This window comes from Muscardinus avellanarius (genome assembly GCF_963383645.1).
Source record: "Muscardinus avellanarius genome assembly, chromosome: 3".
Taxonomy (NCBI): Eukaryota; Metazoa; Chordata; class Mammalia; order Rodentia; family Gliridae; genus Muscardinus; species Muscardinus avellanarius.
The window spans coordinates 161,308,951-161,336,146 of NC_137788.1; the positions used below are offsets into that span (position 1 = coordinate 161,308,951).

The window sequence follows — 27,196 nt, forward strand, 5'->3', positions numbered from 1 at the left end:
GAGAAAGCTGGGACCAGAAGCTGAAAGCAAAAGGTTGGGAGAAAAGAAGTAAGTGGGGGACAGGCCCAAGGGGAAGAGGCTGAACCCAGGGTGAGCATGGCGAAGGCTAAAGGACTGACCACCAGAACCAGCCTTATCCTGTGGCCCCAGCAGCACTTGGACGGAACAGGACACAAAAAGAAATTATGCAGACTAGCCTCTTCCTGAGGCTGGAGGAAGACTGGTGTGCACTATACCTCTGCAAACCAGAAGGCTGTGGGAGTTGGGGTTCAGGAGATGTCTTTCAATCTGGGCTGCTCACAGTATCATTCATACCATTTTTGCAGCAACATTTCTTTCCCCAGACATGCAGCGGCCACAGGTTTCTCAGTGATACATTGGCATCACTGCGGCTACTGAGCACATCTGCCAGGCGTCTTGGGAGAGCCATTAATTGGCTTTCCAGCCTGCGTTGTAGCAGGACATGTTTCATCTCCCACATGATGCCTCACCCCTTGCCTTTGGACACAGTGGAGGATCTTGTGCTCTCAGGGTTGCAGACAGAGAAAGGACTGTTCAGTGTCACAGGACAATATTGAAAGTGCTCATTTGTTCCAGGCCTCCATGTCCGGGCAGCGGTACTAACTGTCCTGGCATGGGCATGGGTTGGAAAATGATTCCAAAACAGATCGTAGCAATAAGAAAACATTTGCATTTGCATTCAAGCTGGGGTCACGGGCTCTGGAGATAAGTACAAGACTGACCCCACCCAAGGGAGCGTGGCAACCTTGGGAGAGTCACAAGACCACACCATAGGCCTTTCTGCCAAAAATCTGCAGCACTTGTTCCCTGGACTTTGTCTATGGAAGGGGGCTTAAGGACAGGATGGGGTTACATTATGTTGTTTGTAATGTAACTAGACTTATGATTAGAACACATCCTGGAAGTTGTAACATAGCAGGTAGGACTTCTGGGGGTCTGTGGTCAGCGATTTTTTTTTTTTGTGCATTGAATTATACATCACAATGAGGTTCAGAGTGCTAGAAACATACATGCACACAGTACTTGGTGTGTCCGCCTCCAGATCCCAGTCCTCCTCCTCTCCTCCTCCTCTTCCTCTCCTCCTCCTTTCCTCTTCCTCCTCCTCCCCTTCTCCTCCTGCTCCTCCTCTCCTCCTCCTCTCCTCCTCCTCCCTATTCATAATATTGAAATTGGGATTGTGACTTTATATGTGAGCACAGCATTATTTGAACCCCTTTCTTCATTACGCCTCCCTCCCCCTTCCCGTCTCTCTCCCCAGTCCCCTGTCACTGTTCTGCTAACGCCCTCCTTTATCTGGTGTCCTTTTGTTTTCTAGCGTCTCTCTAGCTTCCACATACACAGAAAAGCATTTGACTTTCTGAAACCAGCTAATCTCATTTGCCATAACATTCTCTTGTTCCATCCGTTTTCTTGCAGATGACATAATTTTGTTATTCCTTATGGCTGAGTACAATTCTGTTGTGTGTCTGTATCCGAATTTCATAATCCACTCATCTGCTGATGGACCTAGGCTGGCTCCATAACTCGGCTGTTGCAAACTGTGCTGCTAGAAGTGTGTTTTAGGGCTCCCCGGAGCCCTTCTGATGCTGCTCTTGGGGCTCTCTGAAGTCCCCTTCAGCTGCCTTCCAAGGTCAAGCAAGGCATGATGCTTCCGAAAGAGGAAAGGTCCTGGGCTCTGTGGTGCCGTTACTTCTAGAAACCTGTTTTCCCTTCAGTCACCTTCAACAGCTGGAAGTCTTATCTCCTTTCTATTTTTATCTCCTGCCTCTGCTCGGCTGGTTGGGGAAGTGGAAAAAAGAGGGAGCTGGCATCCTTATAAGAGCAAGGAGTGTTTGTAAAATAATGCCTTCCTTCTCTGAGCGAGGCCAGGCCTTTCTCATTCTTTCTGACTTCTCTTCCCCAGCGACTTTGTTATACGGTACCTTTCTTTGACCCTCTTTGATTTCCCTGTATTCTTTGTAAACTGTGGACTTTGAATAATGAAACTGGTAAATTAAGTGGAACAAAGGTCTGACGACAGGGTAATTTCATGGCTAACTAGATTCCTGACCTTTTGGCTCACAGGAGTGGTACAAAATGAACCTGCTGAATTACTGAGATGTCAGAACGTGCACTGTAATCCTCACTCATGGCTGGAACTGAGCAAAACAGTTCAAACTAAGACCCAGTCACTTCAGAGCAGAGGCTATGAACCTCTTTCCTCCCATGTCTCTGAATAATGTGCTTCCTTCTCCTGGACCTCGAGTGGACCAGAGCAGTTGTCTTGAGAGGAGACACATCCTAGTACCTGGAGATTGAAAGCTCTCCTCCAAGCCATTCTCTTGTGGTCTTCTATCCTTCAATTTGAAACCAGAGTTTCTGTATTGAATGGCAAGAGAAATCTATTTCTTCAGGGGACGTATGGGAAGAGATTAGATATTGTAGAAAAACAATCCAATATCTAACTGAATATATCAGTATATCCTGTAGTTTGGATCTTTTTTGGTACTAAGGATTGAGCCCAGGGGAGTTCAACCTCTAAGCTATACTGTCCCCCCTTTTTATTTTGAAACAAGGTCTAAGTTGCTAGGGGTCTTGCTAAGCTGTGGCAGCTGGACTGGTCTCAACCTCCCAACTTCAGGGATGATAGGAACGAGCCACCGCACTGTGTGTTGGGATCTTAAATATCTCCCCAAAGTTTGTGTATTAAAGGCTTGGTCTCCAAATTGGTGCTATTGGCAGGAGGTGGAACAGTTGTGAGGTGGGGCCTAGTGGGAGGAAGTTAGGTCACTGGGGTGTGCCCTCAAAGGGGATTGTGGGATCACCGGCTCCTCCTCCATTTTGCCACTTAGCCTTGAGTCGAGTCGCTTTACTTTACCACATGGCATCATGTTGTGCTGCCGCCGAACACTGGGGCCAACCAACCATGGGCAGGGACCCCCCAAAGTGTGAGCCCAAAAAAACCCTTTCTCTTTACAGGTTAACTATCTCAGGTATTTTGTTATAGTACTTTTTACATAGGAAAGCTGACCGACAGCATATCATTCATCTTTAGCTACCATAACACAATACCATAGTTGGGGTGGCATAAACAATAGACTTTTTCCCTCACAGTTCTGGAGGTGACAAAGTCTAAGATCAAGGTACCAGCATGGTTGGTTTTGGGTGAGGGTCTTCTTTACTTGTAGACAGCTGTTATCCCCATATGTTCACATGACCTTCCCTGGTACATGTGCTTGGAGAGAAAAGGTGGGGGGAGAGATTTATTATAAGAAAAATAGAAAATTCCATTATAAATGTGGGGAAAAGTGGATGATTAGTGCTGCTGTCTGGTAAAGTAAAATGAGAGTACTGTCAGAGGGGAAAGAGAAGAACACATAGGTGGAGAGTCATCTGGAAGAATTGATCCAGCCTTGCAACTGACTAGCTCATTGGACAGTGAGCCAGGGAAACGATGCCATTCTTGGCAGGCATTTTGTATTGGCCGAAAGAGGAAGATTTAGAGTTGGAGGAATAAGGATAGAGTCTGAAATGTTGAAAATGAGATGATGGTGAGCTCTAGTAAGACAAGACATCCTTCTGAAAAGTGGCCATGTGATCTGATTATAAAGTAATGTGGGGGTCGTGGAGTCTAGAGTGATGAATCTGGCCTTGGAAAACCAGTCTGTAATTCTCAAGCCTTGGGTACATAAATCAAAAGAGGGGTTCTAGAGGCATTTGGAAGAATAATTAGTGAGACTTGGTTGCAGAGAAACTAGGGGCAGCAGTCAAGGATTTACCAATTGTTGGAGCTGGAATACAGGGAAAGGGAGGCTGAGAAGCATCCTAAGGAGAGCCTTGAAAGAGGGGAATGGATTATAAATAATTTACTGTGATTGGAGAACATTTTGCATTCAATGATAACAGCCTGTTGGTTTAAGACCCAGTCCTGCCCACCTCAGTGACAATTGAGAGGTGGCATGCAGTCTTGCAACCAAGGGAGACTTGTTGATCTCTCAGTGACATGATCCCTTCAGGTCCAGTCAGTCCTTTTATAATCCCAGGAAAAATGGGTCCCAGGACTTTCTGGCATGTCCCCACCTGCCTGGCCTCTACCCCCAGCAGCCAGCGTAAGCCATTCACCTTCCACGGAGACCTCAGGTCCTAACATTTCACTCATCTTGGAGCCTCAGAGCTCATCAGTGCCCTGTTGGAGAGTGAGCCCCAGCCTCCTCCTTTCTCTGGGTCTGGTTGTTTGTAGAGTGTGGGGGAGAGGGGTTGATCTCAGAAATTGGGCTTGCATGACCAGGAGTAGGGGTGCTGCTGTGGAGGGTCAGGACAAGGAGAGTGCAGATGTCTCTCTGGACATGCTGAGAGGAGGAGGAGGAGCAGCACTGGAAGCAGAGCTGGTGATCATGTGACATGCAGCAGTCGGGGCTAAGCTCTGGGAGACCATGGGCAGGGGGGCGAAAGCCAGTATCTGCCTCGGGGACAGTGGACTTGGGAGGAAGATAGGCCCGGAGCTGGACAGAGGGCTGAGTCATGCATCCTCTAGGAGAAAGAAGACAGCATATTTATGTACTAAGAACAGCAGTAATTAACAGGGAGGATTGTTGGTGGGAACCTAGAACAGGCAGACCTTAACCTGGGAAAGGAGTGTGCTGCCTACACTTAGGGTGTAGAAAATTCCAGAGCCTCATAAAAGGACATTGCATATTGGTGAGGCAGGAAGCTATGCTGAGAGTAAAAGGGGCTGAAGGAAGTCTGGGAGATGGGGTCAGCCATGGCAGGTGGGGGCGATGGCTGGTGATTGCAATGACCTGTGCTCCCCACTCCTGTTGTACTATGAATTGAACCCCAGGATATTCTACCTCTGAGATATACCTCTAGCCCTTTTTTTTTAAAATAGTTTTTAGGGTTTTTTGATTGTTTGTTTGTTTTGGTGGTACTGGGGATGGAACCCTTCTCCGGGTTACACTCCCAGACCTATTTTTTTGTTGTTGTTGGTACTGGGGTTCCTGGAAGCCCTTCTACCTCTGGGCTACACTCCCAGACCTATTTTTACATTTTCATTTGGAAACAGGGTCTCCTAAGCCAGCGTGCACGGCTGGCTTCAATCCTCCTGTCTCTGTCTCCCAAGTGCGGGGATTACAAACATGTGCCACCACGCCCGGCTATACTCCCAGACCTATTTTATATTTTTATTTGGAAACAGGGTTTCTTAAACCAGCAAGGCTGGCTTCAAACCAGTGCGATCCTCAGGTCTCTGCCTCCCAAGCGCAGGGATGATAAGCATTTGCCAAGCCTGGCTAGACTGTAAATTTTGAAATGTTCTTGCTAAGTTGCAAAGATGGCCTCAAACCTGCAGCTTCCCAGATAATGGGAACATAAGTTTGTACCATTGCACCTGGCTCTCTCTGTGATCTTCAAGGGTACGCCCAAATCCTTTTAGAGGACCAGAGACTAGGCAGCCTGGTCAAGGGTCTCTCAGGAAGCCCACTGCTCTTGGGCTCTCTGGTGTGGTGCATGAGTCTACCCTGTGTATAGTACCTGGTGAAATGGCTCTCAGTGGGGCTGCAGCCTGTGAACATCTGGAGAGAAGATACAGGGCATTGTCACCCCTTTCCTGAGTTGTACAGGGGTCCCCATGCCCTTTGCCAGGTGGAAACATTTGAGGTTGGTTTGGTTGCTCGTTAAAGGTTTCAAAACATCTCACCTTCATGCATCCTCTGTCTTTCTAGGTACTGCTGTCAGGACTCATTGGTGTTGTCTCCTGGAAGAGGCCCCTCTCCCTCGTGGTAAGTGGCACTTGGATCTCCAGGTGGCCTTGGACAGGGCTCTACCTGCAGAGGAGGGAGCAGGGTAACAGTAAAGGCAAAGAGAATATGAGGTTTTTAGGAAATGGGGTTGCAGACCTGTTTAAAAATGCAACCGCCGCATGGTGATGTGCGGGTCAACAGGAACCCCTGTACATGCTATACATTGTGCTTCTGAGAGCTGTCTAGGAGTGCTTTCCCAAGCTTTCCTTGTTTGTTTTCTTTTGGTGCCTTTCCTTAAGGGCATACCATGAACAAATACATTTTGCAAGTGTGAATGCATTTTTCCAGACCCTGAGATCTGTTCATGCGTATGCACACGCTTACATTTGGCTCACACAAACAGCACATATCTTACCAGAGTTCAGGACATGTTAGATTTATATGTGCTTTGGAGACTGCAGAATTCCACGAGGATTAAACGATGATGCTTATTTGGATGCAAGAGTTGCTGGGGCATGGTACTGAAAGGTGGGTCACATGAGAGACAGAGGATGATTTTTTTTTCCCCTCTGAAAGATACCTCAAGCAAATTTGTGTTTATTGATCTGTATGCCTGTTCTTCTCAGCATATGAATTAATGTATTGACAAGCCTGTGTCAGAACTAGTGGAGATTTTCCTGATTTTGATGGGTAATAAAAAAGACAACATGGCAGCTTCCTTCTTTTGTATGAACCAATTATTTAAAACTTCATTTTTAAGTGATTGAACTTGGAGATAATGACCTGTACTAAATATTAATCGACATAGGAGAAAAAGAAACAAATTTATTTGTGGAAGACATCTCCTCATTAGTATAAGCAACTGGCATCCCAAAGGCATCAGGGAAAGACTGGAGAGGCATTGAATTCATTTGAGCTTTCTCTTCTGCTCAAAAAACTTCTGAAAAGTTTCCCTTTAAAAGAACATTATTTAGCCAGGAGCATTGGTTCCTGCCTGAAGCCCGGTGACATGGGAGGCTGCAGCAGGAGGATAGCAAATTTGAAGCTAACCTCAGCAACTTAGTGAGACCCTGCCTCAAAATAAAATTTATAAAAGGGGCTGGAGCTCTTGCCTAGAAAGGAAGAAGTCCTGATTCCATGCCCAGAACTTGGTATAATGAAACCCCTCCCTACCTTCATCCGGCTTCTACATGCCTAAACATCTGAGCTGTCTTATTCATCCATATTCTCCAATCCCCAGCAACCATCACTTACCCATCCTGGCTGGATTACTTTTTTAAAGCAGCCTCAGTTTGTGGATTCAGAAGCCAACTGCTGGTATAGAATGGGAGGGCAGCGCATGTGTTGACTATGTGTAACATCTTTGCTTGTGCTGTGTGGTGACTTTTGTGCTGCCTCTGCAATGCAGGGACAGGCCACTCCAGTCCCCGTCATGGGTGCCCATGGTGTAGAGGGATTAAGCTCTTCAAAGCCAGCCACCAACAGAGGGCAGCCATCCTTCTATTGGAGTAGAAGCAAAAATTTTCTCACAATCGGTTGGAAGCTTTTCAGTTTAATGCAATCCTGTGTATTGATTCTCCTTTCAATTTCTTATGCCTTTGGGGTCTTGTTGAGAAAGTTGTTATCTGTGCTTAGTCTTGAAGTGTTGGACCTATGCTCTTTTCAAGGAGCTGCAAGGTCCCTCATCTGATTTCCAAATTTCCAATTCTTTGATTCATCTTGAACTGACTCTTATGCAGTGAGAAAGTAGGGTTTATTTCCTTTTTTATGCATGTGGTTAACTATTATTGCCAACACCATTTGTTGAAGAGGCTATCTTTTTTTCTAATGTATGTTTTTGGATTCTTTTTCAAAAAGCATTTGTCTGTAAGTGTGTGGATTTGTTTTTGCGTTTTATATTCTGCTCCATTTGTGTATGTGTCTGTTTTTGTGCCAATACCATGCTGTTTTTATTACTGTGCTTTGTAGTATACTTTGAAGTGAGGTGCTGTGATGCCTCCTACATGGTTCTTGTTGCTGAGAACTACTTTGGTTATTCTGGGTTTTTTTGTTGTTCCAAATGGATTTAAGGACTGATTTTTCAAGATCTGTGGAGAGTAGCCTTGCTAATTTAATGCATATTGTGTTGAATCTTTAGATCACTTTTGGAAGAATGGCCATTTTGATGATATCTATTCTACCTATCCAAGAATATGGAAGATCTTTCTATAGTCTAAGGACTACTTCAATATCTTCAGTGTTTTATGATTTTCTTTATAGAGGTCTTTTACCTCCTTGGTTGAGTCTTTTGGGTCTTCTAACTATACTATCATGTCATCTGCAAATCGTGAAGAAGTTAGAATTATTCTTTTCCTATTTATACTCCTTTGATTTCCTTTCCTTGCCTTATTCCTCTGGGTAGAGTCTCAAGTACTATATTGAAAGGAAGTGGTGATAATGGGCTTCCTTGTCTTGTTCCTGTTTTAGGGGAAATTCTCACAGTTTTTCCCATTTAATATGATGCTGGCTGTGGGCCTATTGTAGATTGCCTTTATGATGTTGAGGTATGTTTCTTATATTCCTATTCTCTGCATTGCTTTTAGCATAAATGAATGTTGGATTTTGTCATATGCTTTTAAGCATCTATTTAAATGATCATATGATTTTTGCCTATGGGTCTATTTATGTGATGAATTACATGAATTGATTTTTGTATGATAAACCACCGTTGCATTCCTGGGATGAACCCCGCTTGGTCATTGTGTATGATTTTCTTGATGTGGTTTTGAATGCATGTTGCTAGCATTTTGTTTACCAGTTTTGCATCCAAGTTCATCAAAGATATAGGCCTGTAGTTTTCCTTTCTTGCACTGTCTTTATTTGGTTTTGGTATTAATGTGATGATGGCTTCATAGAATGTATTTGGGAGGGTCCCATTTCTTTCTATTTCATAAAATAGATTGAGGAGTATCAGGATTAGATCGCTATAAAGGCTTTATAAAATTCACTTGGGAAACCATCTGGTATTGGGCTTTTCTTTAATGGTAGGCTCTTTATTGCTGCTTTAATCTCTTTGCTCTTGGTTGGTTTAAATTTCTATATCTTCTTGATTCCGTTTAGGAAGGCTTTATTTATCTAGAAAGTTGTCAATTTCTTCCAGATTTTCCATTTTATTGGAATATAGTTTTTCAAAATAGTTTCTGATAATCCTCTGGATTTCTACACTATCAGTGGTAATATCTCCTTTTACTTCTCTTTGTACTTTGGGTTGATTCTCTATTTTTTAAGTTGGCTAGTGATTTATCTTGTTAATTTTTTTCAAGAAATCAGCTTTTGGCTTTGTTGATTTTCTGTATTGTTTTTCAGTCTCTACTTCATTCATTTCTGCTCTGAATCTAATAATTTCCTGTCTTCTACTGGCTTTGGGGCTAGACTATTCCTGCTTTTCAAGGGTTTTGAAGTGTGTCATTAGGTAATTTATTTGTTGATTTTCTGTCCTTATGTGAGCACTTAGGACTACAAATTTTACTCTTAATACTGCCTTCAAAGTTTCCCAGAGGTTTTGAGATGTTGTATCTCTATTTTTTTTTTTTTTGCTTCTAGAAATTTTTTTATTTCATCTCTTACTTCTTTTATGACCCATTTTTCATTCAGCAGTGTTGTGTTCAGTCTCCACATATTTATGTGGTTTCTATGGGTCTTCTTATAGTTGGTTTCTACTTTTATTCCATTATGATCTGAAAAGACACAGTCAAATATGTTACATTTTTTAAATTTGCTAGTGCTCACTTTGTGGCCTAGGATGCGATCTATTTTGGAGAAGGTTCCATGAGTAGCTGAGAAAAATGTCAACCCTGCTGTAGTTGGGTGGAATATTCTGTATGTGTCTAATAGGTCCATTTGGTTGATGGTGTTTTTTACGCCTGAGGTATCTTTACTGACCTTTTGTCTAGAAGACCAGTCTAATGGTGTGAGAGGGGTGTTGAAGTCTCCCAGGATTATTGTATTGAGACTTAGGTGTGACTTAATGTCACAAAGAGTTTGTTTAATGACATTAGCTGCACCTATGTTTGAGGTATAAATGTTGATTATCTTTTTTTCTCTTGCTGGATTGTTCCTTTTAACAGTAAAATATGACCTGCTTTATATTGTCTCATAAGCTTGGGCTTGAAGTATAACTTTTCTAAGATCATAGTTGCCACTTCTGCTTGATTTTTAGTTCTGTTGGCATAGATTACCTTGCTCCACCCCTTTACCTTTCGTTTGTTACTATCTTTACTTATAAGTTATGTTTCTTGCAGGCAGCAGATAGATGGATTCTGATGTTTAATCCATTTTACCACCCTTTATCTTTTTTACTGGGGAGTTGAGGCAATTTATGTTCAGTGTGATTTTGGTTTTTTCTTTTTTTTTTTTTAGGTACTGGGGATGGAACTCAGGGATATTCTAACCTCAGCCCTATTTTTATTCTTTATTTTGAAACAGGGTCTCACTGAATTGCAGAGGGCCTCACTAAGTAGCTGAGGATGTCTATGAACCACGATCCTCCTGTCTCAGCCTCCCAAATGCTGGAATTTTAATCATGCACTACCACACAATGCTCAGTTTGATTATTGAGAGGTAATTTTTAATTCTTAACATATTAACTTCTGTTTGAGCTAGTATTTGTTCTTCTTTGCTTAGTTGGTTGCTTGATGAAAATTCTTGTGTCTCTGGTTCTGGTGTGTATTACTTATTTCTTCTTTGCAGTTAATCTCTTTGAGTATTTTCTCTAGTGCTGGTTTGGAAAACATAAATTCTTTCAGATTCTGTTTCTTGATGAAGATTTATTTCTCCATCAAATTTGAGAGATACTTTTGCTGGATAGGAAATTTTTGGCTGCAAGTTGTTTTATTTTGTAGTTTGGAATATGTTGCTCTGGGCTCTCCTGGCTTTCATGATTTGGTTTGGGAAGCCTGGAGTGATTCTAATTGGTTTGCCCCTAAATCTCACTTTGTCTTGTCCTTTTGTCCTCTCTAAGAGTCTCTCCTTGGCCTCCACATTAGTCAATTCGACTATATGGCATAATGAACCTTTTCTCTAATCTTGTCTACAGAAGGTTCTATAAGTTTTCTGTACCTGTCTGTTGACCTCTTTTTCTACGTTTGGAAAATTTTCTGATATTATGTCTTTGAAAAGATTGTTGATTCCTTTCATTTCAGCTTCTATTCCCACTTCTAGGCCAATTATTTTTAGTTAGTACTTTTTAAATGGCCCATATATTTTCAATGTCCAATTCATGCGATTGAATTGTTTTTTCTAAATTATATACTATGCATTAATTTTTGGAGTGGTCATCTTCTAAGAGTAAGATTCTGTTTTTCATGTGGTCCAGTCTACTGTTTATAGTTTGTATTGATGCCTTCACTTCAGTGATTGCATCCTTAACTTCCTTTAAGGATTCTTTTTGATTCCTGTTCAGAGTGTCAATTCTCTGTTTTCATTTCTTTCAGGCTCCCTTTGAATTATTTGCCAAATGTCCTGTATTATTTCTACTATTAAAGGTCTGAATTGTCCTTCTGCAATCTCTGCAATTCTGTGTTGGCTGGTTCTGTCATTGTGAGGTTATGGGAGCTCATTGTTTTCTTACTATTCTTCATGCTAATTTTTTCTGGTTTCTTAAGTTTACATTGTGTGTGTGTGTGTGTGTGTGTGTGTGTGTGTGTGAGAGAGAGAGAGAGAGAGAGAGAGAGAGAGAGAGAGAGAGAGAGAGAGTCTCTCTGAACTGGGGATTGTACTTAAGAGCTTTCTAACTCCAAGCTACACCCCCAACCCTATTTTCTTAATTCTTTATTTTGAAACAGGATCTCACTAAGTTGCAGAGGGCCTCACTGAGTAGTTGAGGTTGACTGCAAACCTGCAATTCTTTTATCTCAGCCTCTCAAGTACTGATATTACAAGTGTGTGCCACTCTGCCCAACTTAAGTTTATATCTTTGTTGCTTATGATAGCTTTCTCTCCATATGTAGGTTTCTTATGTCTGTTTTCTTTCTTAATTGTAACTTATTATGCAGTAGATATTTACCATAAGATATGCCTTACAATTGAATAGCTCTACTATATGGTTATTTTCTTTCTTTATTGTATATTCATCACCCTTTGTTTCTAACCTTGAAAACTGTACCTACTATCATCCCATTGTTGTTCTACGTGTAGATTGTTTATATTGCGTTCTGGTTACTCTGGTGTTCCTTCTGCCCCCTGCAATGGTAACATTGATGTGTTTCAGGTATCAAGGTCAAGTGTTCTTTCTGTCACCTTCTTTATTAGGGAGTCATCTCAGAGGTGTAAACAGAACAGTTTTTGACCTATGTATTTTTAAACCTCAATATGTGGGCTCTTGGACATTTTCTTTTTTTAGCTGTGGTTAGTTTATCTTTAGTGTCTTGCAGTCCTTTCTGGTGGTTCACCTCTCTGGTCCAATCTCAACAGTAGGAATTTAGAGGTATGTTCTGATATATACAAGGACAAATTGTGTTGTATTCAATGGTAAAGGTTGTGTGAGGTGGAGGAGCCTGAGTGATGGGTGCAGGAATAAGGTAAAGTAGAGAATATGATCAAGTAGAATATGGTAGAGATGAGAGATAGTGAATATATAGGAGGATTCTAGTAGTCAGTGTAGAGTATTTAGGTATAGTGATATGAAATGGATTTGATATAAGACAAAAAACATTTTGGAAGGAATAGAGTAAATAGGAAAATGGGAGGATTCTTGTAAAAGAAATGGGGACGAGAGCAAACAAACAAACACAGAAAATAACAAAACAACTAACCAAACAATAACATCCAGGCAAATATACAAGTACAAAGCAGACTTGGCCTCTGCAGTCCTCCTGGGTCTGCATGGTTACATTCAAACATTTAATGTCTACTCCCTATGACAGATTCTTGATCGAGCATGTTTTAAGCATTCTTATTTACTCAGTGACCTGTATAGTAGTGATGTCAGTTTGCAGCCTCACTTTTGGGTCTTCTGCAATGAGTAGGACCCTAAACTGGTCTTCTCTCTCTCTCTATCTCTCTGTCTCTATCTCTCTATCTCTGTGCAGGCACTGAGTGCCGCTGTGTCTCTCCTGCTACACACTTGGGGCTCCGTGCCCTCCACAGCGTCTGTTTCTATGCCTATTTCTGTCTATGAAGGTATCAGGTGTCACTAGGAGTGGACCTTATGTAAGGGTGGGGCTCTGTGCTTTCCACAGGCCCTGTGCCTTTCTCTCTGTCTACACTGGTGGTGGGTATCCACTGTAGTCATGGGGCAATCTCTGAAAACCCTGTGCAGGTGCTGTACCCTGGACACTCCATAGTGTCCTCTGCATCTCAGCTGTGTTCAGCAGCAGCCTCCAACCTGACCTCAAGACCCTGAAAGTCTTCCTGAAGCCACGCTGGATTGTCTTTCACTGAGACCCACTTCCGCTGAGTTGACTTACAGTGGAGTGTGCTCTGGGTCTCTGGAGGGTGAGGTGGGCTACACATCCATGGCACTGCAGGTTCTGGATGCTTACAATGCTAAAGGTCTAGAGCCATTTACTTCACATCAAGTCACTGGCCACTTTGCCAGGGATCTCTAGGGGCCACAGGGTTAGCAGTCTGGGTTTAGAATAGACAGCCCAAGATTGTGTTGTAGGGCACCATGGCAGTGTTCCTGAGGTGAGGTGCACACAGGGCACTTTGCTATCTACTGTTATGCCTTCTGGATTTTTTTCTGCCTCAGTTAAATTTCCTTGTGACTTAGTTCGACGTTTCACTGCTTTTTTTCTCTTGTCAAGGAGCTGCCTTCATGATGGTTGATTTTGGAGTATTATAGTAACTGAGATGTGCTACATCCTACAGTTGCCATGTTGCCGAGTCCCTCCTTACACATCTTAAAAGCAAGAGCCAAAAGAATCAGTTGGTTTCCCAGTAATTTAGCAGCATCCCAGGACAAAGTCCAAGAATACTCATAGGAACACAAAAGTTTTCAGTACCATCTAGATAATATCCACCGTATCTGACATCTACTCAAAGATTACTAGGCAGGCAAAGAAGGAAGAAAATATGACCAAAGTAGGGGAAAATAATTTCATTGAAACCAATACAAAATGAGCACACGTGTTAGACAATTATAAGTATGTTCCAGAAAACAATGTAAAAAATGACACACATGTAAGATTATTATGCACCACCACCACATCTGACTTCTTTTATAATTTTTTTCAGGATAGGTCTCATAACAAATTCAGATTTTATCTGGGGATATCCTCATTTCTCTTTCATTTTAACAAAAGGATAGTTTTGCTGGGTATAGAAATTTTTTACTGACTTTTTTTTTCCAAATTTTGAATTTGTCATTATACTATTTTCTGTCTTGTATTCTTTTAAATTAATCTGTTATTGGAGCTTGATAACTGCATATCATACTAAGATTCATAGTAATACATTTATATACACAGGGTGTTGCTGGTTTGTTTTCCTCTATACATTTTTCCTCTCCCCCATTCCTTTCTCCCCTTACACGAAAGTGAGATTGATAGTGATATATTCATATATCACATGGTTTCTTATGAAAGCCTAGCTGTTCATGTTTTGGTGAAATCTAGTATATAAAGTATCACGTCTCCTTTGTTATCAAGATTTTGTTGTTTTTTTTTGTTTTGATACCTGATTAAGATGTGTCTAGGAATGGATCTTTTCAAATTTAACCTACTTAGGGTTAATTGAATTTGAATATGGAAATTCATGTCTTTCATGAAAATTTAGAAGTTTTTGACTATAATTTCTTCAAATATTTTTCTTTCCTTTTCTTTTTCTCTCTTCTCTTCTTTCAATATTCCAGTTATATGAATTGTGGTACACTTTATTGTGTCCCATATATATTTTAGGATGTGTATGCTTTTTCTCTACTTATTTTCACTGTGGTGCTGAGACTGGATATTCTCAATTGGCCTGGCATAACGTTCACTGGTGACTCTTTTGCCTGTTCACATCTGCTGTCTAACCTCTATAGAGAAACTTTTAGTTTGAATTACAGTAATTTTCAACCCCATGTTTTCTAGTTTTAGCTTTCATTGCTATGTCTTTACTAATATTCTCTATTTGTTGAGAGGTAATTTTCATATTTTTCTTTAGTTCTTCACACAAATTTTCTTTAGTTCTTTGGTTATCTTTAACATAGCTGATTAAAATCTTTGTCACTTAGGCCCACCATCTGGCCTTCCTCAGAGAGCATTTGTATTTATTCCTTTCTTTCTCTCTTTATGGGCCAGGCTTGCTTGTATCTGTATATGTCTTAAAATGTTTTGTTGAAAACTGGGCATTCTCAGTAATATAACATGACACCTCTGAAAGCCAAATTTCTCCATCATTCTTGGTTACTTGTTATAAATTTTGTTTCTTGTTTGTTTAATAACTTTTGAACTAATTTAAAGACATCCTTATTGTCATGTAGGTGAATTTTCTGCTCAGTTCATTTAGCAGTCAGCTCCAGGTCACAGCCAGTACAAACAGCCTTGGCAGTACGGTCTCCTTGCCACTGACCAGAGGGCTGCTTTGGACAGTTTTGAGCAGTGAGACTGAAAGAGATTCTTCTTCATTCTCTGCCCTCAAGTGGCTCCCAGACCACAGCAGGAATGTGAAGTGTCAATGCGCAAGGTTATTGTGCAGTTGAGGAACGGAAGATGGGACTAGAGAAGTCAAAAACACCATGAAGCTCGCTGCTTTAACTGAGACGTAGCTGTTTATCTTTTGAAAAGGCTCCTGACATTGTTTCAAGACTTTTCTTAATTTCCAGGGTTCTGAACAAGTTAGTTCTGACAATTTCTCTTCATTTTTTTCCTTTTGTTATAGAGGAGTAAATTTTTAGGGTTTTTTTTTTTTTTTTTGTGTGTGTGTGTGTGTGGTACTGGGGTTCCTGGAAACCCTTCTACCTCCTGGCTACACTCCCAGACACCTATTTTTTATATTTTTTATTTGGAAACAGGGTCTTTTAAGCCAGCGCGGCTGGCTTTGAAGTTGCATGATCCTCCTGTCTCCGCCTCCCAAGCGCGGGGATTACAAGCTCACGCCACCATGCCTGGTGATTTTTTAGTTTCTTACTTTGCCAGTTTTGCTGATATTATCCCCCAGAATTTTTTTTTTCAGTACTAAGGACAGAAGCCAGGGGCATTCTATCTCTGAGCTATACCCCCAGCCCTATTTTTTATTCTTTATTTTGAAACAGAGTCTCACTGAGTTGCAGAGGGCCTCACTAAGTAGCTGAGGCTGTCCTCGAACCCAACTCTTCTTGTCTCAGCCTCCCAATTGCTAGGATTACAAGTGTGAGCCACTACACCCGCCCGGCCCCAGAATCATTTTTAATATTCCTTATCTAGCAAGCTATTTATAAAGATGAAATCCACATGTCTATAAATTTTATAGTTGGGAAGCTGAGACAAGGATCAAAAGTTCTAGCTCAGCCTTATATAAAGATATAAATATACATAATTTGTATATCTATTATAATATATAAATATATAAATAATTTGACAGTGTATCTGAAAGTTTCATTAACCTGACTTCATGGAGCTTTAAATCTCTTTACTATCCTAAAAGGATTCACCTGCTATTGAAGGATATCTCTTGAGAGGAGTAGAATACAGTTCTTTATCATCTTGGGAGTATTTTACTGTGGTTGTTTTACCAAATAGTTTTCTGAAAAAAGGTTCTTGCCAGGCATGGTGGCACATGCTTGTAATCCCAGCATTTGGGAGGCTGAGACAGGGGGATCAAGTTCAAGGCCAGCCTCAGCTACTGCTTAGTGAGGCCCTTTCCAACTCAGTGAGACCCTGTTTCTAAATAAAGAATAAAAAATAGGGCTGGGGGGTGTAGCTCAGAGGTAGAATGCCCCTCTGAATGCAAACAAAAAACGTTCTTAGAGTTGAAACATGTAACATGGATAATCTTAAAGGCAACAGGCTCAGTCAAAGAAGCCAGACACGAATGGCAGTGATAACATTTTTTTGTGAAATTTTAGCGATGGAGAGTAGACCGTGGTTGCTGGGGGTATGAGTGGTAGGGAGAGACGGACCGCAGAGTGGCACAAGGGACCCTTTGGAGCCACTGGAGCGTCCTGTGTTTTGATCCTGATGGTGTCTACATGGCTCTGTGTGTTTGACAGCATTTACTGAGCTGTGCAGTTCAAATGTTTGGATTTTCTTTTCTGTAAATTGTACCTCAATAAAGGCAATAAGAATATCCAGGTTGAGCACGTTAAATGATAGAAGCATTATTTATTATCTGAAACAAAATGGTTTTTAAACGAGCAGGTGATCAGAGAAGTGACCTACCAATCCTGGTTGGTACGGCTTAGAAACACCAGAAACACTTGTTTCAAAATAACTACTGGGTTTCAGTGCTGACCTTCTGACTCGGGGCTGCTGGGTGGTGCTGGGACCCTGGTTCCAGAGTCTTTGGTGTTACTTCTATGATTGGGGGTCCCAGGCTTTGAGTCCTGGTACCCAATTATTGTGTGCTTGATAGAAGTGGTTCAGACAAGACACCAGAACAGTGAATTGTATAAGCAAAAGGTTTTATTGAAAATAATAGTTCATGCTTTAAGGAAAACAAGAGCAGGTGCCAACCAAGTGGCTGAAGCCTCCCCCCCCAGAGGAAGTCCTGGGACCAGCATGCATCTGACTTTAGTGTCTGATGCTCTACGGTCTCCTGGTTGACAGGCCTGGGTGGCAGAGGGGCCACCTATCTCAGCCATTGAGCGTCTGCCTACCCATAACCACCAAAACAAGGCCACAGGAGGTGCAGAAGCACAACTCTAATGATATGCTGGAAGCATTCTAGGTAGGGAGGGATCACTTTAGGTTGGTTTCAGTCCCTCTCTGCACAAGTGCATCCAGGTATTCCTCTAAGTGTCAGTATTCCCCTAGACTCTCAAAAGAGGGAGTTCCAGGTCTTGGAAGTTTTAGGCATAAGTTAACCACATTTGGGTAAGTTAGTCTATTTTGGGGTGGTTCTTGGATGGACCCAGAATGTAGAAGACTTCGTGGAAATTTTTAAGTTTAGGAGTTTGTTTATGGCAAAGCCTAGGGTGATGTCAGAAAGTGGAAAGTCCTCGAGGGATGGAAATCGTTGAGGGTGTATTTAGCAACAGGATTCCCATGTTCATGCTGGGGGTGGGAAGTCCTACAGGGAGCTCCAGCGCCTCCGGGCGCCCCTGCCCATCTTCCTACCTCATGTGAATAGGCAGAACTAACAAAGGAGCCTGCAGTTGTGAAGGTGTGGAAGATTCAAAGTCAAGTGTGTTTACATTGTGAAAATATCAGAAGCACCTTTATTGGGTTTATTTTTCCCCGCTGCAGCCTTCTGTAGGAGTAAGACAATTCATAGCTGCCTTCAGAAACACTAAGACTCCCTCTGGATTTTTTATGGGTTTTTAAAACCACCATCCCTCAGCAGTGGGGTAAAAAGACAGCCTCATCCTTCACTAGGTAAATGGATAAATAAACTGGTATACCCAGACAATGGCACATTATTCAGTGCTAAAAAGAAATGAACTGCCATATCATGAAACGGCAAGGAGGAAACTTAAATGTACATTACTAAATGAAAGAAGCCAGTCTGGAAAAGGCACTCTGTACAATTCCAATTATGTGACTTTCTAAAAAGTTGAAACTATGGAGATTGTACAAAAGATCGAGGGTTGCATGGGGAGATGAGTGGGCAGAGCACAGAAACATTTTGGCATAGTGAACCTATTCTGTGTGATACCATGATGGTGAATATACATCATCATATATTTGTCTGAATCCAGAGAATGTATACCAAGAGTGGAGCCTTATGCAAACCATGGACTTTGTTGTATAATGATATATCAGTGTAGCTTCATTGATCGCAGCAGGTGTACCACGCTGATGGAGGATATTGAGGACAGGGGAAGCTGTACACGTAAGAAAAGAGACAATAGGTGAAAAATCTCTGTACCTTCTGCTCAATATTGCTGGGCACTGAAAATTAGTCTAAAAATTTAAATTTGCTAAATTTTTTTAAAATAAAATAACATTTTAAAGGCATAACCCCTAAACCAAGATACATTCAGTTTATTTGAAATGACTAATAATAGGTAAAAGGTATGACTGATCTCTATCTCCTACCCCGTCTACACTTCACAGCTTTCACTCTTATCTAAAATGTGTGTCAGAGTTCTGCAGTTCAGATGGGCAAGGAAGAGCTCTTGTAATGAAGCAGTTTTATATTAGGGAGACGAATAGAAGGAAATCACAGTGAAGAAATCGCTTTACCCGGGTTTAGCTCCCATCATCACAAGCACAGCCGTGAAACCCACTGTGTCTGCTCAACCGTTGGCTCGGTGGTTATCAGGACGCTGCAGAGAGGCAACTCTGATATCACCCTACCCCAAGGAGAAACTGAGGCACCAGAAAGCACGCAGTGGGTAAACGGTGGGTGTGTTTCCAGCCTCGGCAGACCTTTAAATTTAACTAAACGACCTCTTTTGTTAGTTTATGCAGGCATAATTTAGCCTCTTTGAAGCTCAGAGTAAGACTTTCTATAGCACATCGCACTAAGTGTAATACATTCAGGTCAAATATTTCTTTCCTAAGTTTTAAAATTAAAAGCTGCTAAATAGAGGAAAGTGTTTTTTTTTAATGTATCTTTTCCCAATAGAAGAAGTTCCCATAGTTTGGCCTGGATTCTTTCAGGTATTCGGGTGATTCTTAGGCACAGGGATGCCTCCCGTCCCCGGTAAGTCCAGACATGAGACACCAAGGCCATCATCGCTCCCTCACTGTCCTAGACACTGGCTAGACTGTTCACAGAGCTTTGGAGCTTTAAAGCTTAATCTTTGGAGCAATCCTGGAGTGGTGCAGGGGATGTTATGGTTCAGATATAGAATGTCCCCTGAAAGAATTCATGTATTGATGTTCATGGTTGAGCTGGTTAACCATGAGGGCGCTAATCTCACCAGTGGATAAGCCCATTCTCATGGATTTACTGGGTGGTAAACTAGGCAGGGGTGTGTGGCCTTGGGACTGTGCTCTGACCTTAGGCTCCCTTTCTTGTTCTAGTGATTCTGGCCTCTGTGATGTGAGAGCAGAGCTTTTGTGCTCTCTCCCTCTCTCTGTGCGTGTCTCTGTCTCTCTGCTCCCCTCCTCCCTGTCCTGAGCAGATGTAACCAGGCCTGACATAGACGGTTCTCGAGAACTTCAGAACTGTTGACAAATCTTCCTCTAAGTTGTGGTGGCCAGGTGCTTTGGATTAATTAAATGAGAATTGCAACTGAAACGGTATTAGATCATTCGTTGTAGGTTCTGAGAAACCAGCCCTATGTATTTATGCTTATGTATAAATGACCAGTTCTCATTGTGGTCTCAACTTTGCTGGAAACCCACTGACAACTGATGAAGAAAAATAGCTTAGCTCGTCTTCCCATTCAGCTTGGATTCTGTTATTTCTGTGTTTCTCAACTGCGGTATTTAAATGAACATGCAAACACCAGGGGATGGGGAATGAATGATAAATGAACCTCCGCCTGGATAAGTAGTTTAAAAATTTCTCTCTATTTCATTGCGATGCTGATCATTTTTCAGTGGAAGGAAGCTTAAAATCTTAGGCTGCATATATTAACTTCTTTTCAAAGGTGTCTGAATTTTTGTACTGAAAGAACTGTTTCCTGCTGCTCCTATCAGAAATTCAGTCCTAATCTTACTACAAAGTCATATGTTTGGCCATATTCTATGGGAGGAAATTTATGAACCTCTTTAACCTTTCTATGAGCGATAGAGAGCCTGTGGGGCTTTCTTTCTCAGCCATGAATTGAGCACAAATATAACTTTAATATGCTATTTAAAATATAGGTGAGTTAAAGGTTAATGTATTTAATGTAAATGTACCCGTAGTCATTATTTATTCAGAAAATTCATTATAAATCGACTCCTTAGGGATTTCATAGAGTAAGCATCAGGACCTCTTCTTAAGAGAATGTATTTTTCTTGGTCACATTAAAGAGGAAGCTCTCATTGATTAAATGTGTAAGAAGAGGAAATAGGCTGAGTGCCTATTTGTGTAGGTTCCTAAGACAGTGCAGAATTTTGCTAGGAAACCAGTTAAAGTATCTGAAACTCTCATCTTGTCTATGAAAATAGACTAATGTGTTTCCCTATAAATTACTAGCAGTGTTAAATGTTGCCAGGGAAGAAGAGTCTAACCTGAAAACTGAGACTGCAGCAGGCCAAAGAAGGATAGCATAAGGAAAGCACTCAAGACCAAGTGAAATTAAAAATGGCCGTTGACAAGAATGCTCGTTTTTATTACAGAGATTTATATTTGCTTAAGTAGCATTATTTTGCAATGTAAACTCTTTTATTTTGATCCTTCGGGCATATTTTTAACTGGAAATGTACTAGCACTTATTTTTGGCCAGAGATGAAAAGCATGGATAGGAAGATTAAAAGCAAGGTGGACAAAGACACCTACTGAGTACCTACGTGCCAGAAACTGAATTGAATTAAACGCGCCATCGTGAACTCGCCCGGAAACAATGCAAGTCGGCCTGTCCTGATTCTTGCTTCTAACTCACTGTTGAGAACCTGGTCAGAGAGAATAAAACATTCCCATAGCCTCGGCTGGAGAACGTCACCCTCTTTCCACAAAAAGCAGAGATGAAGAAGGTGGTGAAGTGTTGGAAGAGTTCTGAGGAGTCGGGGTCCTCTTGGGAGATGTGGAGCCCAGTAGAGCTCTGCACAGGGCCCCGCACTCTTTCTGTGTATTTGTCTTTACAGGCTTGACTTTTACTGTAATCATGGCTACTGGTTACTATGCTGTCAGGCCAGTTGCCCTGAGACTCATATAAATCCCTTGACTATTTTATAATCCCCGAGTATTACCCGTTGTCATGAGCACCGGCCAAGTTAAAGGGGTTTCCAGTTGAGAAGAGTTTTCTCAGCTGCTGCTGTTGGAGGCTCAGTTACATGTTTCTTGGGTGTATCAGCAGGTGACCTTTGATCTTCAACCCTGGGATGAAGGGTCTGCAGCGTGCCTGGGATGCAGTTCCTTACGCTGTGGGGCCCGTCAAGCACATAGTCATCACACAGTGGTGATGGGGTGTGCCCAGCAACTTCCAGGTAAGTGGATACATTGTGCATGGCGTCTGGCTATGCAGTGAACTGAAAGCAAAGACACATGAGGTATGGTCTTGCCTTCAGGAAGTTTAAATTCTAGATAAGGAATTGATATGAGTTTGGAAAATGAAACTAGCCATGTGCCAGTCAGATTTCCAATGCAATGACAAAATACCTTAAATAATTAGTGTGTGTGCATGTGCGTGTACGCGCGCGCGCGTGTGTGTGTGTGTGTGTGTGTGTGTGTGTGTGTGTGTGCTGGGGATTTATCCCAGAGGCATTCTATCTCTGAGGTATACCCCTTGCCATTTTTCCTTTTTGTTTTGAAACAGGATCTTGCTAGGTTGCTGAGAGTTTTCCTAAGTTGCTGAGGCTGGTCCTGAACCTGCAATCCTCCTCTCTCAGCCTTCCAAATATGGGGATTATAGGTGTGGGTCCACATGCCCAGCTGATAATTAACTCTTAAGGAGGAGAGGTCATTCTGGCTCTTGGTCTCACAGGTTCCAGTTCTAGGCCCTGTTGTCTTCAGGCCTATGGGGAAGTGCACTTCATTGTGGGGAGGGTGTGGTGGCTACAGCTCTTCACCTCCTGGCTGCTGGGGAGCAAGGAGAGAGGAAGAGGAGACGTCAGGGTCCCAGTGTCCCCTTCAAGGGACACATAATTACCTAACTTCTTTCCACTAGTAGCACCACAGGATGACAACTATGCCCTCAATATGTGGGCCTTTGGGGGACACTTATTCATACCACAGCAAACCATAAAGTACTGAAATGGCGATGCAGTTGTCTCTCGGTGTCTGAGGGATCAGATATGGAACTCCAGCCCAGTTAAGAGTCACCCTGCTTTGCTCCTCTGTGGTCAACAATGTCTCACTCAGTAGAGCACCCTGGAATACCTTTGAACAATCACTAGATGTCACAGTCCAGGCATGCTCTAATCCATTATATAAAAGTGGCATATTTGTATAAAACTTACCTATGTTCTCCTCTATAACTTTAAATCACTTCTAGATGACTTCTTATATCTCATATAATGTAAAAATGAAAATGTTAATAGTTGTTATTTTGTCTCATGTAGATAAGGAAATAAAGGAATAATAAATAAAGGATAATAATAAATAAAGGATAAAGGAATAATAAGGAAATAAAATCTATATGTATTCAGTAGAGAAACAATTTTGCCCCAAATATTTTCAATCCATAGTTTTCTGAATCCATGGGTATAGAACCCATGAATACAGAGGGCTAGCTATATACGACAATGGGAAGAAATCTTTATAAGTTACTTCATTTTTCTCACGTTTTTATTGGTGCATTGCAATCATCCTCTTGGTGCAGCTCAGGGCAGTAGAGGCTACATGCACACAGCACTCCCAAGTCCTCCCCAGTTCCCAACCCCCTTCCTTCCTCTCCTCTCCACTTTCCCCATGCTCAGCACAGTGATTGGCTTTGATAAGCGTGTGTGTGTACATTATATCCATTGAGGAGTTTCCCTCTCCCCCCTCTCATCTCCTTCAACTAGGTCTTTCCCTTGACTTCACTAAGGTTTGTCCTCCTTCGTCTGGAGTCCCCCTGTGTCCCAGTTTCTGTCTAGCTTCCACATAGGAGGGAGAACATCTGACCATTCACCTTTTGTGACTGGATAACCTCACTTACCATAATATTGTCCAGTGCTGTTCATTTCCCTGCAAATGATTTTAATAAATCAAGAATTGGATTCTGTATGAAAATTTTACTTAGGAAGAGGAATGGACGCTGATGCCTACCTGGTCCTTTTTAGATATTATCCCCCAACAGCCCTGCAAGGTGAGGATTTAGTTATAAAGGAGGAACACGACCATTTTACAAGGGCTGTGGTCCCGGGGCCAGTAACTACTGAGGCTTAGGGAGCAAAAGCTGGGCTTATCTCCTTCTGCTGTGTCCTGCTACTTCAACTTGGGTTGAAGTGGGGAAAGGTAGGTCCTGCGTGCATTTTCTGGTGACAGTGGGTTCAGCCTCAGTGTTGGGTGGGCAGAGTTTGGCCGTGTGGGTTAGGACATGCTCTCAAGGCAGCCAAACAACACAGATGAGATCCAGGAAACAGAAGATAACAGAGGCAAATCCAACCATAGAGACTTCCAGAGGCAAGGACGGCAAGAGTGGACTCGCTGTTGAATCCTCTCTCCAGCTTCGCAGCTGTCCTCAGTCTGTGTTGAGGACGTGGGACATCAGGAGATGGAGGACCGCCTGCTCATGCCCCGGCCTGTCTGTGGAGTCACAGTGTGTTTCCTGGGCAGACACGTGTAAGTGGCTCCTCAACCAAGGGGCCCCTGGTACTTTTTTTTGCCCCCAGATGATGCTTACTGTCTGCACGAGAGCTGGCTGGCCCAGGTGGTTTGAACAAGGTGAGCTGTTGATTTGTTGAGCCAACCATTATTATTTCAACAATAATGAATGAAGAATGAAGAATGAATCGAGGTTACACCTCAACCGGGTGAGAGGACAATGGCCAGTGACATGTGTTGGCAATTTAATTCACTGTAGTTTGGTGAGCTCTGCAATTTTTCAGTGTGTGTGTGTGTGTGTGTGTGTGTGTGTGTGTGTGTGTGTGTGTGTCTGTGTGTTACTGGGGATTAAACTTATGGACATTCTACCTCCAAGCAACACCCCCGGATTTTTTTTTGAAACAGGGTCTCCTTGTGTTACTGAGGGCTCTCTACATAGCTGAGGCTAGTCTTGTACCTGTCATCCTCCCGCCTCAGCCTCTCGAGTTCTGGGATTGCAGGTGTGGTGACCATGCCTGGCCTGGCCCTTCTTTTTAAGCAATGTCAAATTCACAGGAAACGTTCACAGGAAATGTTTACAGGAGATGGAGGATCTTCTTGTCTATTCTTCGGTCTATTCTTGGCAAGAGTTATCTGGTGACTACCTTAGAAATCTCAACCTCCACTAAAATGCTTCCCCGTTCCTAATGGACTTCCTTTGCCCTGTAGTCTCTGTGGTCTCCTAATAGAAAAAGAAGTCATTTAAAAAAAGTCTAAGATGCTGAGGTAGCTCTAATAAAAGAAAAGTAATAGATGAAGGGTCGCTAGATTCAAAATGAAGGCAATTACTGTTATAAAGATACAGCATTAGAGAAAGTATTACAGCCATGAAGTGTGTGAGACGCATGTCTGTGGCACAGTTAATTTCAAAAGCATTAGCGAGCACACAAATCATAAGAATAAAATGCCGAACCATGCTAATTGAAAGTGAATTGAATATGTAGTGCTGGGGAGCTGCCTCTACTTATCCAGCTTGGAAATGTTTCTGCCTTATAAGTTCTGAGTTGCCAGATTTTCTTTCAAATGTCCAACTTCTTTTAATTAAGATTATATCACTCCTGGACCTTGTCTTTGATCTCTGAATAATTTTATGCTCTAACAGTAAGTAGTGTTGATATCCAAACATTGGTGTCTTACTCTGGTTTTTATATGAACCAAATGAAATTTCTATAGGTGTAAGTGTTTTATTGAAACACAAAAATTCTGATTAAGAGTGAAAAGAAGACTCAAATTAGTTTTGATATTCAGTGTGTGAAGTTCAATAATTGATAGAAAAAATTCCATCAAAATTTACTAAACACTAAATCTAATGACTATCCCAAGTTTTAAAAATCAGTTACATCTCTCAACCCGCAGATTGGCATTTGGAGCAGAAAATAAAGTGTCATTCTTATATGTGTGGTAGTGTTACCAAAACACAGGTCTTTACAGTTCTTTCTCTGAAAGTGTCTTAACTGTTCTTGTCCCTTTGCTCTTCTATGCAAATCTTAGGATCCATGTTTGACAGATTCCCCGCAAAATCCCTTGTTGAGATTTTTACTGAAATTTTAGTATATCTATATATCATTTTAGGGAGAGTGATAGTCAAACCTCCATTACTATAACAAATGACTCTGATAATCAACTTATAGATTTATTTTGATTTACAGTTTAAGAGGTGTCAGTGCATGATTGGTTAGTCCCATTGCTATTTTTTTTTCATATTGTATATTGAATCCAGGGGCATTTTCCCTACAAGGCACACTCCCCGATGTCTGTTTGTCTATATTTATTTGTTTGGAAACAGTTTCTCATTAAGTTGCTGAAGCTGGACTTGAACCTACAACCCTCTTGCATCTGTCTCCAAGGTACTAAGATTACAGGTGTGCACCACCACGCCCAGCAGCCCCATTGCTTTGAATGAATCAGCCTATCATGAAGGGAGTATGGAGTAGACCAAAACCAGTTACCTCATGGCAGGGAAGCAAAAATAGAGCCGTTAAAGGGCTGAGGTCCCACTATCCTCTTTGGGAGCATCCCCTAATAACCTAAAGACTTCCCACTAGACCCCATCTCTTAAAGATCACACCACCTCACAAGAGCAAGATGGGCTGGGCAGGAAGTCTTTAACACACAAACCGTGGGGTTCACCTTTCTAAACAATCACAGGAAGTAGTCCTGATTGAGAAATATTACATCTTTCCATTCATTTAGGCCTTTTACTAAGTATCTTGTCTAAGTATTATGAATTTCTCTATAGAGAACTTGCATATCTTCTGGAATACTTATCTTTAGCGTGTTATTTTAAACTTCTATGTCAGTGATATATGAATATAGATATATATTTTAATACATCTTATCTCTTCTTTTCTGGGCTATCTTTTGATTTTTCTTAAATATCCTCAGTCCTACATTTATCAGATTACAAAATATGTCTTTCTCACATAGAACTAGATGCATTTATTTCAAGTATAGAGTTTAAAGATTTTAAACAAAAGTCAGCCCCTGATGGCCCCCATCACTGTCAAAACAATTCATTAGCTCACAAGGAAGTTAATTTAAAAAGCTCCCTATGAGAAAGGAACAAGTTTGCATTTTTAAAATTCTACACATCTCAGCCTTGCTTCTCGCTCAATTTCATAGAGAAACATGGGTTGTAAAGCCTTCTTTGGGTGGGGACCCCTTTTTTAGCCCACTGGTTTGACTCTCCCACCAGTTGATGAGAGTCTGACTCGAGTTTTCATGCACTCTGAATTTTCGTACATCCTTCAGGACGGGCACATGATGCTAAATACTTCCCACCATGTATGAACGAAGGTGGCCATCTGCTGCTTCTATCATAAGAGCAATTTGCTTCGAGGCAGGATCCATGAGCAATCGGTTTTCCTGGCATTGGTAATTGGAGGAAAGTTCCGAAGTCAATGTGAGTTTCACTCCATAATGAGAACAGAATGATTCGTTCTGGGTTCTTCTCTGGAAACATGTATTATTGATTATTTAAATCTCTGCTTCTCCAAGCGTGAGATTTATTTTTTTCTCTCTATTTCCATCTCTGT

General features: G+C 41.7%; 1 protein-coding gene across 1 annotated transcript in view; it reads left to right on the forward strand.

Moving 5' to 3' along the window:
* Nucleotides 1–27,196, forward strand: part of ENTREP2 (endosomal transmembrane epsin interactor 2) — a gene marked incomplete at both ends in the record, with an annotated part of 402,412 nt that overhangs the window by 178,918 nt on the left and 196,298 nt on the right. The window contains one exon of the mRNA XM_080691706.1: nucleotides 5,721–5,777. Within this exon, the coding sequence (XP_080547832.1) occupies nucleotides 5,721–5,777 (57 nt within the window). The remainder of the gene's footprint in view (nucleotides 1–5,720; nucleotides 5,778–27,196) is intronic.